The sequence below is a fragment of the Cucumis melo genome, chromosome 7, assembly GCF_025177605.1.
Source record: "Cucumis melo cultivar AY chromosome 7, USDA_Cmelo_AY_1.0, whole genome shotgun sequence".
NCBI lineage: Eukaryota > Viridiplantae > Streptophyta > Magnoliopsida > Cucurbitales > Cucurbitaceae > Cucumis > Cucumis melo.
The window spans coordinates 5703398-5721050 of record NC_066863.1 but is presented as its reverse complement, the minus strand read 5'-3'; the positions used below and the strand labels follow the sequence as shown (position 1 = coordinate 5721050).

General features: G+C 29.3%; 1 protein-coding gene across 1 annotated transcript; it reads left to right on the top strand.

Annotated features, from left to right (window-relative positions):
• Window positions 1–9120: 9120 nt before the first annotated feature.
• On the top strand, window positions 9121–13526 carry LOC103502508 (transcription factor PIF4-like). Its single transcript, XM_008466463.3, has 9 exons — window positions 9121–9289; window positions 10057–10142; window positions 10289–11207; window positions 11295–11393; window positions 11473–11538; window positions 11829–11894; window positions 11990–12295; window positions 12399–12525; window positions 13111–13526. The coding sequence occupies exons 2-9, from the start codon at window positions 10078–10080 to the stop codon at window positions 13113–13115; spliced, it is 1653 nt and encodes a 550-aa protein (XP_008464685.1). The 5' UTR covers window positions 9121–9289; window positions 10057–10077; the 3' UTR covers window positions 13116–13526.
• The last annotated feature ends 4127 nt before the right edge of the window (window positions 13527–17653 follow it).

Genomic DNA, 17653 nt, shown 5'->3' with positions numbered 1-17653 from the left:
CTGTTCAATCAAGAATTGATTAACTAACTTAATTCATCCTGTAAGTGTGGTCCTACCATTTTCAGATCCCAGAGGTACGTTTTAACAGGCTACCATTAGGAAAGACAACTGTTGAAGATTAACCTAAGAAACTCTATCCATTTCTAGAGTTTGCGTTGTTCTGACTTAAATGATCAGGCCTTCCGAAGGGATGGTCGCTCCAGGACGACACTCAGGTGGATCATAGAAATCTCACGGTGCAACCTAATGGAGGAGATCGTAGGATACGTTGACACGTGTCCTTCTCCCACTTACTTTGAACATTTCCCCTATTCACCATGTTATTGACCATACAAACACTTTTTGAATGGAAGCCGCACGTAGGGCAACACGAAGTCGAGTATGAATCTCATGTACGAACTCTTAGGAACGTGAGAGCTAAAAATTGATATATCATATATATCATTTTTCTCCCACTAAAATGTTCTATTAATTTAGGGTTTGGTTGTACATAGCTAAATTCCAACTAAACGAATCTAACTAAGTCTATTCTTATTATAACTCTTATAATAAAACTTTACTCTAAAGTTTCTAGGTACATTAAACCATTTAATTGACCTAGTAACATCTTATGCTAATAGAAATAAGGTTAATTCAACGCCGGTTCCGGGTCAGTTTCCAAGTAGAAGGTGTTTCATAAACTGTCAACTTAAGTACCCACAACCTTAGGCAAAACTTTACTGATGGAGTTTCCTTATAACCTTAAATCCTATTTGTCCTACTTAGTTTCATTGAGCTAATTAAGACTTAATTCTAATCCTATTAGAATTAATGTGATCTTAGGTTTATTTAATTTTAAACAATTTAAAATTAAACCAAATTAATCCTAAGATCCTATGTTTGCATGCAACTCTTTATTATAAGTTGAACCATTTCTAATTATCAAATTTTATAATTATTATAAAATTAGTTAATTAGACCTATAATCATGCTTACTATGGTTTAATTAATTAAAATCAAATTATAGTTAAATAAAACCATGTTACATGCAAAACAATACATTAATGTAACAATTATATTAAACTATAGATGTAATATGCACAATACAAATTGATTTTCATCTTAATTAATATAACACTTATATTAAAAAAAATATATATGAAAATCAATCAAGCATACACAAGACATTAATTTGAATATAACAAATTATATTTAACTAAGTAATGTCATGCATCATGCTTATCCAATTTCATATATTTGAAATATAAAGTATTTTATAGCACTAAGAGCAAAGCCAACAGTATAATATACAACACAAGACCACACGACGGCTTCGAGTACAGAGTAAATCACAAGCAAAATTTAGCTACTAATGGACCAAGACCAAGAAGGATGAAACAAACTATCTCTATGATTGTAAAAAACGGGTAATCGAAATTGACGGGATGAAAGTTCTTGCATAGCGGAAGAATTACAGAGACCTTCACTCAATTTTATTGGGAACCTAAAAATACCAATACATTGGCAAAAGAAATTACAAAACAAATTTATATGGCTATGGCTAAGCATACTGTATTAAAAAAATTACATAGAAAAAGGAAGAAATTTACTTACGTTGACGTCTCTGTATCTAAAAAACTCCAAAATGGGCACCACCACTTGAAAACCTTCTTATTCTCTGGGTTGGAATTTGGTTTGTGGGAACCGATTGGAAGGAAATTTTTAGAGAGAAACTTTTTTTTAGAGAGAATACCCAAAAAAGCAGAAGTTATAGAATATCTTCTGTCTGCCATATGACTCCCTCTTCTTCGAAGAAGATGAAAGTTTGAGAGATTTAGGAAACGTGGGAAAATCACCCACATCTATTAATTTAATTTTATTAAATTAATAATATTATTAAATGAATTAGCTAATTAAATCATATTTAATTAATATTTCATTTAAATCATATTTAAATGAATATCTCTCACATAACTTATAGTTTTAATTTAATTAAATCAAATTTAATTAAATAAAATTAAGTGGTCTTTTCAAAAATATAAAAAAACGGCAAAATATTTACAATCTATAGAACAATTCCGAAAACGGAAAAAGCCTAGAGGCCCACCGTGTAAAATACCAAAAATGCTCCATCAACCATGCCGTCAACAACGCACGATCATTTAGATTTGGTTATCGTTTGGTACGTGATCGTTTAGATATGGCTACAATTTATCTTTTCAATTCCATCGTTTAATTTTGTTACACGATCATTTAATTTGATTACATTTAAATTTGGTTACATCATTTAGATTTGGTCGTTTAGATTTCCAAATCTAAATGTTTTTTTTTTTTTGAAAATTTGGTACACGATTTTTTTAAATACTTTTGGTACACGATCGTTTAGATTTCTCTGAATGATGATTTATTTTTTTTACACAATTTTTTATTTGTTTTACACGATCGTTTAATTTGGTTACACGATCGTTTAGATTTGGTCGTTTAGATTTGGTGATCCAAATCTAAATGATTTTTTTTTTCGAAATTTGGTACACGAATTTTTTAATTCTTTTAGTACACGATCGTTTAGATTTCTTTAAACGATGATTTTTTTTACACGATCGTTTACATTTGGCTACTCTAATCCAAATGATTTTTTTCAAGATTTTTTATACACGATCTTTTATTTTTTTTACACGATTGTTTACTTTTTTTAAACGATCGTTTACATTTGACCACTCTAATCTAAATGATTTTTTTCAAGATTTTTTATATACAATCTTTTATTATTTTTTTTACACGATCATTTACATTTGACTACTCCAATCTAAATATTTTCTTTCAATATTCTTTATACACGATCTTTTATTTTTTTACACAATTGTTTACATTTCATTTGGTTACTCCAATCTAAATGATTTTTTTCAAGATTCTTTATACACGATCTTTTAGATTTTGCTATTTTTTGTACACAGTCATTTAGATTTGGTTAACCAAATGTAAATGACATAAAAAAAAAAAGAGAAAAGGAAGAAAGACGATGGAAAGAAATCGCAGCGAAAAAAAAAAAAGAGGAAAAGTAGAAAAACGATGGAAAGAAATCGAAGAAAGAAGAAAATAAGGAAGACTGATTAAACGACGTAAATAAAGAATTTAAAAATAAGAAAGATGATGAAAAGAAATCGCAGAAAAAAAAAAGAAGAGGAAAGAGAAAGACAATGAAAGAAATCGCAGGAGGAAGACGATTTTATCGCGAGGAAGAGAAGAAAGATGGAAGGGCAAACCTGAAATATTTAAAAAATGGCTAACTCTATGGGCTTTGTTACACGGGTCGTAAATAGTTTGGTATTTTGTTACATTTACGAAAGTTTTCCTAAAATTAAACTAAACTATTAATTAATTCTCTAATTAAATAATTGCTAAATTAAATATCTTAGATTTAATTTAATCCAAATTTGAATCATATTCAAATATAATTTTCTCTCATAACCTATAGTTTTAATGTGTATCATATACGCATTAAATTTTAACTTATAGTTTTAATATGAATCTCATTCATATTAAATTAATATTTGAACTCATTCAAATATTTTATTCTCTCATAAATTGATTTTGAATCATATCCAAAATTAAATTTTTATAATAAAATTTAATTAAAATATAAATTTTATATTACAATACATCATCATACATTATATTAATTTCCAAAGTAGATTTGAACATTTCAATCCATAACTAATATAAAATAAATCTAATTACCCTTTACGAGCTAGGAATGGGATCTAATCGACCTACGAATCAGAAGCTACAACAATATGAGATTAATTGTTAAACTCATTAACCACATTAATCAATATTCATTAACTGTGTATACATTCCACTAAAGACTCACAGTTGAACTCTTCTCACTGAAGATGTATTTCTGTGTCCACGGATATAGACCAATACCAATAAGTTAGTCTTTCACAAGGGTTAAATAGACATCCCTAATTCTTTTGTTTTGTCATCTATTCTAATTCCAAATGTTTTCAAAATTCAGTCAAATTTTGAAAACTAAAAGGCTATTTTAAATTGTTTGTTTTTATTTTAAAATTTGACAAAAAAAAGTATGGATAAAAACAAGAAAAATATATTTTTAAAAAATAATAGTTTAAAAAAATTGACATATTATTTTTTTTCTTTCTTTTGACACAAAGAATTTATAACCCATTAAATTTATTTAATTACAAAAGTTGAGTTGAGAATATAATTATCAACTTCACTTCTTGTTTGATAACAACTAAAGAATAATTTAATGCTTTATTAACTGTTTATATAACGTGTACTCTACGTTTTACAAATCTTATCCGTATTTAAAAAATGGTCAACGAAACAAATCCTCTTTTCAATAGATTATATATACAATTGCAGTAACAATTGAAAGAAATTCCCAACACATAAATCTGAAGTCAAATCAATTGTGACAAATACTTTTTCACCATAACTGTCATGCCACGTAGAAATCATCAAATGTTAAATCATCACATGTTTTCTCCCTCATATTTAATATCCACAAAGGCTAATTTAACACTATATATATATATATATATATATATATATATATATATATATATATATATATATATATATTTAGCACTAACATCATTGTCATGGACTAAAAAATAATATAATCAAAAAGATCTTTTTACAAATAGAACAAAGCGACGAAATATTTACACTGTATAAAACAATTCCAAAAACGAAAAAAATCCACAGGTCCACCGTGTAAAATATAAAAAATGTCTCGTCAACAACACTCATAATATATTTTTGGTACACGATCGTTTAGATTTAGCTATTATTTGATACATAATCATTTAAATTTTGTCATTTAATTTGGCAATTATTTTTTTAATTATATTACGATCGTTTAGATTTGGTTAGGCAAATCGTTTTTCTTTTGGTACACAATCGTTTAGATTTGGATAAACGATTTTTTAAAAAAATTTGTACGCGATCGTTTACATTTTTTTTACACGACCGTTTAAATTATTTTTTTACATCATCGTTTAGATTTGCCTACACGCTCATTTTTTTTTTTCAAGATTCTTCAGTACATGATCATTTAGATTTGGATAAACAATTTTTATAATTATTTTGGTACGCGATCGTTTAGATTTATCTATACAATGGTTTATTTTTTTACACAATCGTTTGTTTTTTTACACGATCGTTTACATTTGGCTACTCCAATCTAAATGATTTTTTTCAAGATTTTTTATACACGATCTTTCAAATTCTGCTATTTTTTGTACACAATAGTTTAGATTTGGTTACCCAAATTTAAACGACGTAAAAATGAAGAAGAAGAAAATAAGAAAGACGATGAAAAAAAATCGCAGAGAAAAAAGAAGAAGAACAAAAGAAGAAAGACGATGGAAAGAAATTGCAGAGAAAAAGAAAGAAGAGGAAAAGAAGAAAGCCGATGGAAAGAAATTGCAGCGGAAAAAAAAGAAGAGGAAAAAAAGAAAGGCGATGAAAAAAATCGCAGCAAGGAGGAAGATGATGAAAGAAATCGCAACGAGAAGGAGAAGAAAGACGGAAGCGCAAACAAAAATGGCTAATTTTATGGGCTTTGTTACACAGGTCGTAAATAGTTCGGTGTTTTATTACCTTCATGAAAATTTCCCATAATTAAATTGCAAATTACAAATTTAGATCTTATTTAACTTTTTAATTTTGTATTTCAAGGAAAATATCCATTCTTAATTAATTAATTTTATGTCAATATATATATATATATATATATATATATATATATATATATATATATATATATATATATATATATATATATAAAGTATTAACAATCGTCTGATATATTCTCAAAGTAAGAAGATGTCTGGAGCAATGAATTGGTTATTATAGTTTTATGTTAGGAGAACTGTCAAAATTATTAAATTTGATAAAATATAGCAAATATAGTAAAATTTTTGATTTTATCAATGATAAATATTGATACTCACTAATATGCTTCTATCAATCATATTGATAAACATTAGAAACGATATTAGAAGTCTATCGCAAAGTTTTGTCATATGTTGTAAATATTTTAGTTTATTTTATGTTATTATAGTTGATTCGGTTATAATAATTTGTGTTTGGAGTGTAAACTATTTTAGTATGGGAAGAAAATGGTAAAAATTGTAGTAAATAATAAAAAAAAATGATAGATGTAAAATAATAAATACGTTAGCAAATGATGAGATTTTGATATAGTGTTATTTTAGTTAATTGGAGATTACAAAATAATATTCCCACTAACAAGAAGTGATTGTTATAGTTTTAAGAGAATTTCGGTAAAAAACGTCCACTAAAATTTTACATCAATATGTGTTTGAATTTTCCATTTTTTATCGAATGAACTTTTTAATCAAAATGTTTAATATCTCTCTAATACAAAATATTAGGAAAACTTACATAAATATAACAAAACTGTAAACTATTTAGAGCCCATGTAACAAAGCCCATAAGGTTAGTCATTTTTTAAATATTCCAGATTTGTCCTTCCATCTTTCTATTCTTACTCGCGATTCATCTTCCTCTTGTTATTTCGTCTTCCTCTGCGATTTCGTCTTTCTTCTTTTCTCTTTTTCTTTTTTGCGATTTCTTTCCATCATCTTTCTTATTTTTCATTTATTTATTTATTTATGTCGTTTAATCTTTCCATCCTTTTTCTTCTTTTCCTCTTCGTTTCTTTTTCTTCGATTTTTTCCATTGTCTTTCTATTTTGCTGTGATTTCTTTCCATCGTCTTTCTTCTTTTCTTTTTCTTTTTTTACGCATTTACATTTAGTAACCAAATATAAATGACTATGTATAAGACTGTGTACAACAAAATAACAAAATCTAAAAAATCGAGAATCTTGAAAAAAAATCATTTAGATTGGAATGCCAAATGTAAACGAATGTAAAAAAAATAAAAGATTGTGTATAAAAAATCTTGAAAAAATCATTTAGATTGGAGTAGCCAAATGTAAACAATCGTTTAAAAAAGTAAAAGATCGTGTAAAAAAAAATTTGAAAAAAAATCATTTGAACTGGAGTAGACAAATGTAAATGATCGTGTAAATAAATTTAAACAATCACGTACCAAATTAAAAAAAAAAAAATCATTTAGATTTGGGTCCCTAAATCTAAACGATCGTGTAACAAAATTAAACGATGGAATTGAAAAGATAAATTGTAGCCATATCTAAACGATCACGTATAAATTGTAGCCATATCTAAACGATCAAGTATAAATTATAACCATATCTAAACGATCGCCTTGTAACCATATCTAAACGATCGCCCTTGTAACCATATCTAAACGATCGCCTTGCAGCCATAACGATCGCATATAAATTATAGTCATATCTAAACGATCGCGTATATATTGAACCATATCTAAACGATCGTGTATATATTGAACTATATCTAAATGATCGTGTATAAATCACAAATATATTAGGCGCGCGTTATTGACGGCGTGGTTAACGGGACATTTTTTGTATTTTACATGGTAGGCCTCTAGGCTTTTTTCATTTTTGGATTTGTTCTATAGAGTGTAAATATTTTGCTGTTTTTTATATTTTTGAAAAGGTTCCAAAATATTAATTACTTATCAATTAAACCCACTAATTTTTAAACGAGTTTTATGTAAAAATCCAGTAGATATAAAATTATGAATCTAGAAATTTATGTTTATTGAATTTATTAATTTTAAAAATTTAAAATATGGAGAAAAAGAAATACTCTTCAACTTGAACTTTATGTTGAAAAATTCCTTCAAATTCAAAAATTAAAAAAAAAATCCTTGAATTTTAAAAAAAATGTTTAGAAACATATTTGTAAGTTTTTGAATGGAAACGATAATAGGTTGTTTAAAAAATATCTTCAAACTAAAAACCAAAATCCAAATGACTAGGCACGAAAAAAAATTAATTTTCTGGTTTTAATTTATGAAAAGTAAGTATATGAATGGAACATTTTAAAATATAATAAAATAAATTAAAATATTTACACAATATAGCAAAATTTTGAGATTCTATCAATGATAGTATCCGATAGACTTTTATCCCTCTCTATCAATGTCACTGATAGAAGCATATCAATGTCTATCAATATTTATTATTGATAGAATCTGAAATTTTGCTATATTATTGTAAATATTTTGTCAAATTTATAATTTTTTATGATTTTTCTATATAAATACTAATTTCATCTCTAAAGTTTTAAATTTATTTTCTACCTCATATTATCGTTTTCAAAACTAAGTAAAGTTTCAAAAACTAAAAAACTAAAAATAAAAATAAAAAACTTGTTATCGTTATTGAAATCTAAATAAAATTAAAAATTTACTTAACCTAATTATTTTTAAAAAGTCAACAAAACTAAGAACTTGATTTCAAAAAGAATAAAAAATTATTAATGGATGTACTCTTTCACTTTTAAAAATTAAGTTTATAAATATTGAATTTTATTTTAAAAAATTGTCAAAAATGATAAAATATTTACAACACATGGAAATTTCAAATTATAAACATTGATATACTTCTATAAATAATAAAATCCAAAATTTGGTTGTATGTTATAAGTATTTTACTTTATTTTCATAAAGATTTTAATAAAGATGTCCCTTCACTTCATTACTTAAAAATGTAAATATAAATAACTTGTTAAACTAAAAAATGAAAAACCGTAAACAAAATTTGTACTTTAGCCTAAAAAATAACATAACTTTCCCAATAGGATAAATCAGGAGGTGAGTTGTCATTGCTGTTCTTCTGACCACATTTGTCCCCCCTCTCTCTCTCATCATTGAGAAACATAAAAAAGAAAAAATAACACAAAATATATTTCTGCCATTGCACACATGGCACAAACCTCTGTCTAATTTCAGATTGCCCCCTCCATGAGGTTGAAGATGTAGATTTTCCTCTTCAAAACATTTCCTTTTTTTTTTTTATTATTATTATAAATTAGCTTTTCCTCCATGGAAATTGATCTTGAAGCTCACCTGTTGGTCCTACAAGAAAATCACAGACGTATTCACAATTCGCCACGTGTCCTCCCGTGTAGCTCACTTGGTATTGCTTATAGTACCGAATCTTTTGCTCTGACCTCTGCTTGTGACGTCCCTTTCCTTCTCCATTGGTTTTAAATGCTTTTTGGTCCATTGTTCATTTCCTCCTCCATTGCATTTGCTCTGGAGTTGAGCTTTTCTTTTTTGCTCCATTTACAAAGAGAAAGAAACAGAATTTAAGTAAAGGGTCACTTCAATTTCCAGCTGAAATTTGGGATTTCTTCAGGTTCTTGTTTCTTTTCTTCATGTTTTTTTTTTTTTTTTTTTTTTTGTTTATTGCTATTGGGTTTTTCTCCTTTTTGCTTTTTAACCCCTTTTTAGGGGTTCCTTCCTTCTTTCTTTCTTTTTTCTGCTTGGTGTTTCCATTGAAACCCCTTTTTTGTGTCTTTTATCTATTTTAAAGTTGTTGTGAATTGTGATGATAATATAAAATAATGGATTTGGTTCTTGGGGAAGAAAGTTTCTGTTTCGGTTTCTGTATGTGTTTTTACCCAATTTAGACAGACAGCTTTTGCCCCTTTTTGAAAATTTTGTTTTGTTTTTCAATCTCTCTGAATCCTCTGTTTCGTGTTCTGAATTCTGGAAGATTCTGTTTTCTCTCCTCTATTTGAAAGGTTTGATATGATTATGGTGTTTTCTAATGATTTGTTTGGTTTAGAGAGTCAATTGTGTAAATTATTTAATTTAAAGTGTCACTTAAATACTACTTTATTTGGACTTTCTTCACACTCTTTTGCTTAATCTCATGGGTTTTAATATATGGGGACAGCAAATCTCTTTATTAATTATTTTATTTCTTTTCTTGGTCAATTGCTAACGTAGATTTTGTGGGTTTTGTTGAATAATAATTTGTGGGGGTTTCTTGTTTTCTACTTTTCAAGCCTCAAAGTATGGATTAAAGCTTGGTGTTGTTGTAACAGAACAAGAATATTTTCCTAATTTGAGATTTTTAGGGTTCTTTTCTTTTTCTTATTTATTGTTTCATTTTGACAGAGATTCTGTATCAAAGCAGCCATGAATTATTGCTTTCCTGATTGGAATTTTGAGGGTGACCTTCCCCCAGCTAAGAAATCAACGGGGTTGGCTCTCTTTTTCTCTCTCTCTTTTTGCATTCTCTTTCTCTATGTAGTTGATTCAAATTTCTAAGAGAGGGGGAAAATATTGGTATACCCTTAAGCTTGGTATTTTGTGTATTTGTCTTTAAGCTTGGATGGGGATTTTGCAGACCTGAACATGATGATCTTGTGGAACTTTTATGGAGAAATGGTCAAGTGGTCTTACAAAGCCAAAAAGCTAAAAAATCAAGTTTAATTGCTAATGAAGTAAGGCAATTTCAAAAACAGAATCAACCACTTTACAGGAGTAATGTGTCTTGTGGAAATTCAAGCAATTTGATTCAAGATGATGAGACAGTCTCTTGGATACAAGATCCGCTTGATGATTCGTTCGAGAAGGAATTTTGTTCCAATTTCTTCTCCGAATTGCCACCTGCTGATCCCATCGACATTGTTAAGCAGCCTATCAAACATTTCCAAGATGACAAGCAAACAAGATTTGGTGCCTTTGATACTTCTACTCATGTTACTTTTGGGAATTCTGTGAAGAAAAGCTCGAAGCCGCCTGCAGCTCTTGCAGAGTTCCCTATGAACACGATGCCTCCTCCGAGATTTCAGTTTCAAGATTCGTCACGTCAGAACAAAGATTTAGGAGATTTAGGAAAATTGGTGAATTTTTCTCAAGTTCCTGCGCCTCCCTTGAAGGGTGACTTGGGATCATCAAATGGGGGGAAAGAGTCTGGAAACTTGATACAGGGAGAAGGAAGAGATTGTTCGGCAATGACAGTTGGTTCGAGCCATTGTGGTAGCAATCAAGTTCCTAATCCAAATGACCTTGATTTGAGCCGAGTTTCAACAAGTGGTTTTCGAAATGCTGGTTTATCTGCTGGTCTCTCCAAGGAAGATAATAGAAAGTTGGTTGCACAAGGTGAGAGGGACAAAACTGAGACCATGGATCCAACTGCCACTTCATCCTCAGGCGGTTCGGGAAGTAGTATGGATAGAAGTAGAACAATTGGACAATCTACTGGAGGTAACAGCAACAAAAGAAAAGGCCGAGACGGAGAAGAATCCGAGTGCCAAAGTGAGGTAAAATTATCAAGCATTCTTTTTTTCTATTGTTAGGTCCATTAGTTATACTTTCTAGACGTGAACGCAACTTAACATTTTCTGTAGACTGCTGAACTCGAATCTGCTGAGGGAAACAAGACAGCTCCACGATCTGGATCTTCTCGCAGGACCCGTGCTGCTGAAGTGCATAACCTTTCAGAAAGGGTAGGATATTAAGAGTTCCTCATTTGTCAAATCTTTTTTCTGTATTGAATCTTATGTTAAAGGCTTGCTTGTAATGCAGAGGAGAAGAGAAAGGATAAACGAAAAGATGAAAGCACTGCAAGAACTCATTCCACACTGTAATAAGGTATTTGCATACCACATCTAGTCTTCCATTTTTTAATTCTTTATTATTTCTTGATGATTAAATTTTGCTACAACGTTATTAACGATTTATCCTTAGTTATAGTTGTTGGATCTAATCGAGAAAGAACTTGTAAAGGATTTTTTTCCTTTTCTTTTTACTTGCCATAAATTTATGTCAACTTCAAGCTGGAACTAACTATGATTGAAACTTTTTCATTCAACTTGAGTGACTTCAAAATTTTCAGTCTACCTGAATCTTGTATTCTTTAGTAATTAGTCCTTCTGTCACAGACTGACAAAGCTTCAATGCTAGATGAAGCTATTGAATATTTGAAGTCACTTCAATTACAACTACAGGTATGAGTTTAACCAAAAATTCCATAAAATCTACTGATTTTTCTACATACTATACAAGCCACTAATTTCTTTTGTAATTGCTTAATGTTCAATAGGTAATGTGGATGGGAAGTGGGATGGCGCCCATGATGTTTCCCAGCGTTCAACATTACATGTCTCGAATGGCTATGGGCATGGGTATGGCCCAACCTTCAATGCCTTCAATTCACAACTCGATGCAATTACCTCGGGTCCCGATGGTCGATCAATCAGTTTCAGTGGCTCCAACACCAAACCAACCTATGATGTGCCAACCGCAAATGTTCAACCCGATGAATTATCAAAATCAGATGCAGAATCCCGCTTTGCAAGAGCAATATGCTCGTCTAATGGGATTCCATCATATGCAACCTGCCTCACAGGTTAGAATCGGATTGCGTTTGGAGTTTTTCCTTTGGATGTTTTGTTGTAAATAAAAAAGCCTATTAACAATTCTGACTAATTATATCTTGTTTTGTTCTTCAGCCCATAAATGTGTTCAGATTTTGTCCCTCAGCAGTCTTGCAGAGTCAACCTGCAGCAGCACCTGGCCCTGCTAGTGGTCCTACTGCTGGAGGATCTATAACCAATGATATTGTAAATGGAAATTTGGGTAAGTCTTATCGATCTTTCTTATTGTATCATTAACAAGTGATTAATATTAATCTGACTTGCATACGACTTCTTTTCCGTAATCAATGATGTTTATATGTGTTGGTAGTAAATTAATTCAGTTATTGTCCAAATCTAGCATCTTCACAAAAGTGCCTGTCCCTGGTTTGGGGCATAGGGGGAGAGAGAGAGTAAGTGCATGAATCATGTTGAAAGTTTGAGAACCTTTCTTTGCTGATTCTACCAATCTTGGACATAATGAGTGGTTACAAGAAATAACCGAGTTCATATTATGCCTTCTCTTCTCAAATAGGCCCCTACCTTTCTCTCTCCAAAAGGGTACCAAATCATCTAAATCTTTACCCTAAAAAATTTCCGCACAGTTCTCGGCCAATTTGTTCCTTCCCTACTAGTGGCTCTCTTTACAAGTCGTAGTTTCAAGTGTAAATGCACGGTGGCCAAATTGAAAGACAAATACCCTATGGAATTAAAACTGCATTCCCTCTTTTTGAATCTGATTCCGAAAGTGTGTCTCTCGGTCACATAGCTGTCGTTGACAGTCTTTTTCTTTTGCTGATGTTAACAGGTTGACGAGTGAAATTATCCATGTTTATCAGTTAGCTAAGGTTCCTTCTCAGTTTATTGCGAAGCATCATTCCTCAATATGGTGGGAACCATGATTGTTGGTTCTTTGTGTATATCTGATACAGATTCTTGCCTCCTTGCTCTCCACCAAGTAGAAGCTTATATGCTTTCCAACTTCATTACCATATTACATAATAGTAATGGCCGAAGAAGCTTCATTAATCTGTATATTGTTGAAACAGCTAAAAACTCAAGATTCAAGATCTTGCAATTCAAGGTATTTAACAAAAAAATTTTGTCGAAGAATGCATTACGAAATAAGATCAACTAGTTTGTTTCTGCCCAGCTTAAGCTCCTTTTTATGTATTATCTCTTCTCTTAAACTGTCTATGAATTCAAAATAAGTTGATTCCGATATTATGCTGCTGCCGATGTCTATTCCTGCACTTGAATCTATAAATTTGTGTTTTCTTCACATCTACTTTGTTAGATGATATAATATTAAATTTCATTTATCTACCTAAGCTTTTAGGTGAATAGATGATTTAAGATAATTTTCTATTAGTAACTAGGAAAAAAGAAAAAAAAAGTAAAAAAAAAAAGCAAAATTAGAAAAGAAAAAAGGAAATTATTCTCCTGTTATGTACATATAGAGGGTTGGGTGACCTAGAATGAGAGAGTGGGTGGGGATAGAATGATGAAATGGGACCTACAAGAAGATTTAGACTTGGACATATTTGGAGATAATCAAATAAGGACCATTCAATAAATGGGTATAGCATATTGACAGCTCTGTATTGAGCTTTAACATCTTATCCCTATCTTTTTCTTGATTGTTGGGAGTTTGAAAGAGATTGCAAAGAGATTGATTTTTTTTTTTTTTTTTTTTTGTTCACAAAGGTTGGTCCCATCTTTTGCCAACTTGCTTGATGGTATGTCTTCTTCTTTCATGGCCATTCATGTCCCCATTCACAACTCAAACTTTTTAATTTCTTCCTCCCCCTACAAGTTGCTGGTCATTTTCTTCATATACCCCACTTGATAGAAAAGGAAAAAAAATAAAACTAAAAACCAACCAACTAGAGTGACAATTTGGTAAAACTCCATTACTTTGAAGCTTTTTTTCTCAATCATTGACTTTTACTTTTGCTTCTTAATCTTGGATTTGACTTGCTAAAACTCAACTCAATCTTTTATCTATCCTTACATTGAAATGTCTCGAATATGTTATCTAACCTTCAAGCAATCAAATACATAAATATTTTTATTGTATTCGTGTTCATGTTACTTGTGTTGTTTATGACATTGGCTTTAGAGTTTAGAGTATCTTAAATAAACTCTCTTACACTGCTCGTACCTTGATTTTGTAATATAATTTTTTTCTCTAATTAAAAAGAAAATGGATCTCTTTCCACTTCCAGTGGACATATGCATAATGAACTCTTTTGTAAATCTTTGCATTGATGGTCTACCATTGATGCTTTTTTATTTTTTTTAATCTTTGATTGTAACACCTTCTTCTCTAAACACTCTCTCCTTGAATTGATTACTGGATGCCAACGGTTCTTTAGCTGCTATTCATTTTTTTCCCTGTTTGGAATGGAGAGAAAAAAAGAAAGAGAGAAAATTTCAACTGTCAGTGGGAAAAGTGAGAGAAAAAGAAAGACCGCTGCTGCTGTTGTTGTGTGAGAATTCTGAATAGACATCAGTGGCTGATAATAGAATAGAAAGAGGCATTTGATGACACATAGAAATATTTCTGAATATGAATCTAACCCCAATCATTAGTTACCATCCCACTTATTTTCTTCTACTGACATTCCGTACAGAATATGGGTAGATAAAACTCATATGTTTTTATGTTTTTATTTTCAAAGCAAAATTGTTTTTATTTTTTTGTGGTTGAATTCCTTCCTTTGTGACATCACAAAATATGCCTCACAAATTTTATTCCATGTCTTTCATATTATTGGGTTAGTCTAGAACTCGGTCATTGATAGAATTAGTATAGATTAAAAGAAAGTTTGAGTATTCCATAAACTTTATGCTTTTTGTATAATATATAGAAATAATACAAATATCAATAGTTAGTTCAATGATAAAACTATCTTATACTATTTCCAAAAACAAGTTTAAGTCCCAATTCTTATATTCTTAATTATAAAATCTTCTGTCAATAAAACTTTTGGATTCGTCACTTACTCAGATACCAATTAGGATACGTACTTAGGTACACCTATGTTAGATATAACATATGTTTTCAAATGCAGCGTAAACTAAAAAAAAGAAGACTTTGGAAACTTGCCTATTACCATATGTTTTGGGCATAAATTTAGTAGTTCTCTTTGAATGTTGCGACCTATCTATATTGTGAGCTAAAACACCTTGAAAGCAGTTGGATTAGATTTGTGTTAAAACAAGTGTTTTATATACTCTTATCTTAGGACTTGTTTTCCTATCATGCAAGATTTGATTGTTCTTTTTTTTTTTTCTTTTTTTTTTGTGATTTTTTAAGTATTAAAAGCGAGAGTTCGAAGTTTTGAAACTTCAATCTCGGGAGAAATTACATATCAATTATTATTGCACTGTATTAACGTTGATTTTTTTTTTCGTTTTTTAATTTTTAATGATATGATTTAGTATTTTATTTACACACATAAATTAGGTTGCTAATGTGTTAAATTCCCTTCGACATTTTCATATATCTATGGTTTTGACGTTGATATAAGAGATGAATAATGAAATATAACTAAAATATAGAGAAACTACGAAGGTAAATACGAACAGTGGGGAATTTAAACTTTCCTTAAATTAGAAATGTTTATTTATTAATTTAAAAGTAAATTTTAACATTAATAACTTTTTTAGAAAATATTCATCTAGATAGTTTGTTGATAGGGGTCTTTTACACTGTATAAAACAATTTCAAAAATGGAAAAAGCTCAAAGGCCCACTGTGTAAAATACAAAAATGTCCCGTGTAAAATACAAAAATGTCCCGTCAACATGCGCGTAATATATTTGGTAACAGGATTTGGTACATGATCGTTTAGATTTATTTTTCATTTCTATCGTTTAATTTGGTTACATGATCGTTTAGATTTGTCTACACGATCGTTTAGATTTGTCTACACGATCGTTTAGATTTGGGGCCAAATCTAAACCATTTTTTTCAAAATCTGGTATACGATCGTAAACGATTTTTTTTCAAAATTTGGTAGACGATCGTTTAGATTTGGCTACACTTGCTAGTCGATCGTTTAGATTTGACTACACAATCATATACCAAATTTGGTATAAACGATTTTTTCAATATTTTTTATACACAATCTTTTAGTTTTGGTTACCCTAATTTAAATGTTTAACCAATTTTTTTCAAAATTCTTTAATTTGATTACCTAATCTAAACGTAAAAAAGAAAAGAAGAAAGACAATAGGATGCATGCAGTGAATGAAAAAAAAAAAGAAGAAAGGCACGTACCTAAAAAAGAGAAAAAAAAGGAAGACGATAGAAAAAAATAGATTTGGTTTACCCAAATCTTAAAAAAAAAAAAAGAAAGATGGAAGAAATCGCATAAGAAGACGGTAAAAAAATTGCAAAGAAGAGAAAAAGATGAAAGAGCAAATCTAAAATATTTAAAAAATAGCTAAATTTACCGACTTTGTTACACAAGCCATAAATATTTTTAGAAAAGTTTCCCTTGTCCATATTTTTATGAAAGTTAGAGATTTAGATATTTTGATTGACGTGACTTTGAATAAACTACTACTACATTATATAACTTTTTATTAAAAATATTTGGAAAAAAGTATAGATATATGTTGAGTAATGGATAAGAGATTGCATTCCACCCTATCTATATTATAAAAGTATCTAGAGAGAATACAAATTTTATAATATATAATTTTTCTAAAAAGAAAAATGGGGACTACATTTTCAATTTGGCAGGGTGGAAGTTTTGAATCAACTTTAGGCAAAGTAAACAAGCTATTATTTGTTATTATAAATATTAAGAAAAATATAAATTCACTATACTTTAGAGATTTTCGAGCTTTGAACGTGAATGATTCGATCTCCTATTTTAATTTCCAATGATGATTGAATATAAGTATAAATATTATTTGTTCTCTGTATTTTTAGTTTATAGTTTATGTTTGTCTTGGTTCATATGTATTTACAAAGTTCAGTTTAGTTATTGTATTTTTTATTTTTAAAATTTTTATCTTGATTATTGTACTTTAAAAATTTAATATTTTTTGTTCATCCATTTCTATTTTTTACTTTATTTTTAAGGAATCAAAATGCTCATATATTTTTTGAAAGTTCAAGAACTAATATAACAAAATTTGAAAGTACAAAGACTAAAATTAATACTTTTTAAACTCTAGAAATCAAAATGAACCAAAATCAAAGTATGAGGACCAAAATGAATATTTTAAAAATACAATAATCAAAAAGTATAATTGCTAATATAACAATTGGATTCAAAATATTAACATATATAACAAGACTTTAAAAATATCGAAAACATAATAACATTTGTT

Bases quoted from the DNA above. Each gene is read 5' to 3' on its own strand.
- LOC103502508 (XM_008466463.3), top strand. From the start codon at position 10,078: ATGAATTATTGCTTTCCTGATTGGAATTTTGAGGGTGACCTTCCCCCA. The intron at 11,208-11,294 runs GTAAAATTATCA...CATTTTCTGTAG, and splicing joins AATCCGAGTGCCAAAGTGAG to ACTGCTGAACTCGAATCTGC. The intron at 11,895-11,989 runs GTATGAGTTTAA...AATGTTCAATAG, and splicing joins CACTTCAATTACAACTACAG to GTAATGTGGATGGGAAGTGG.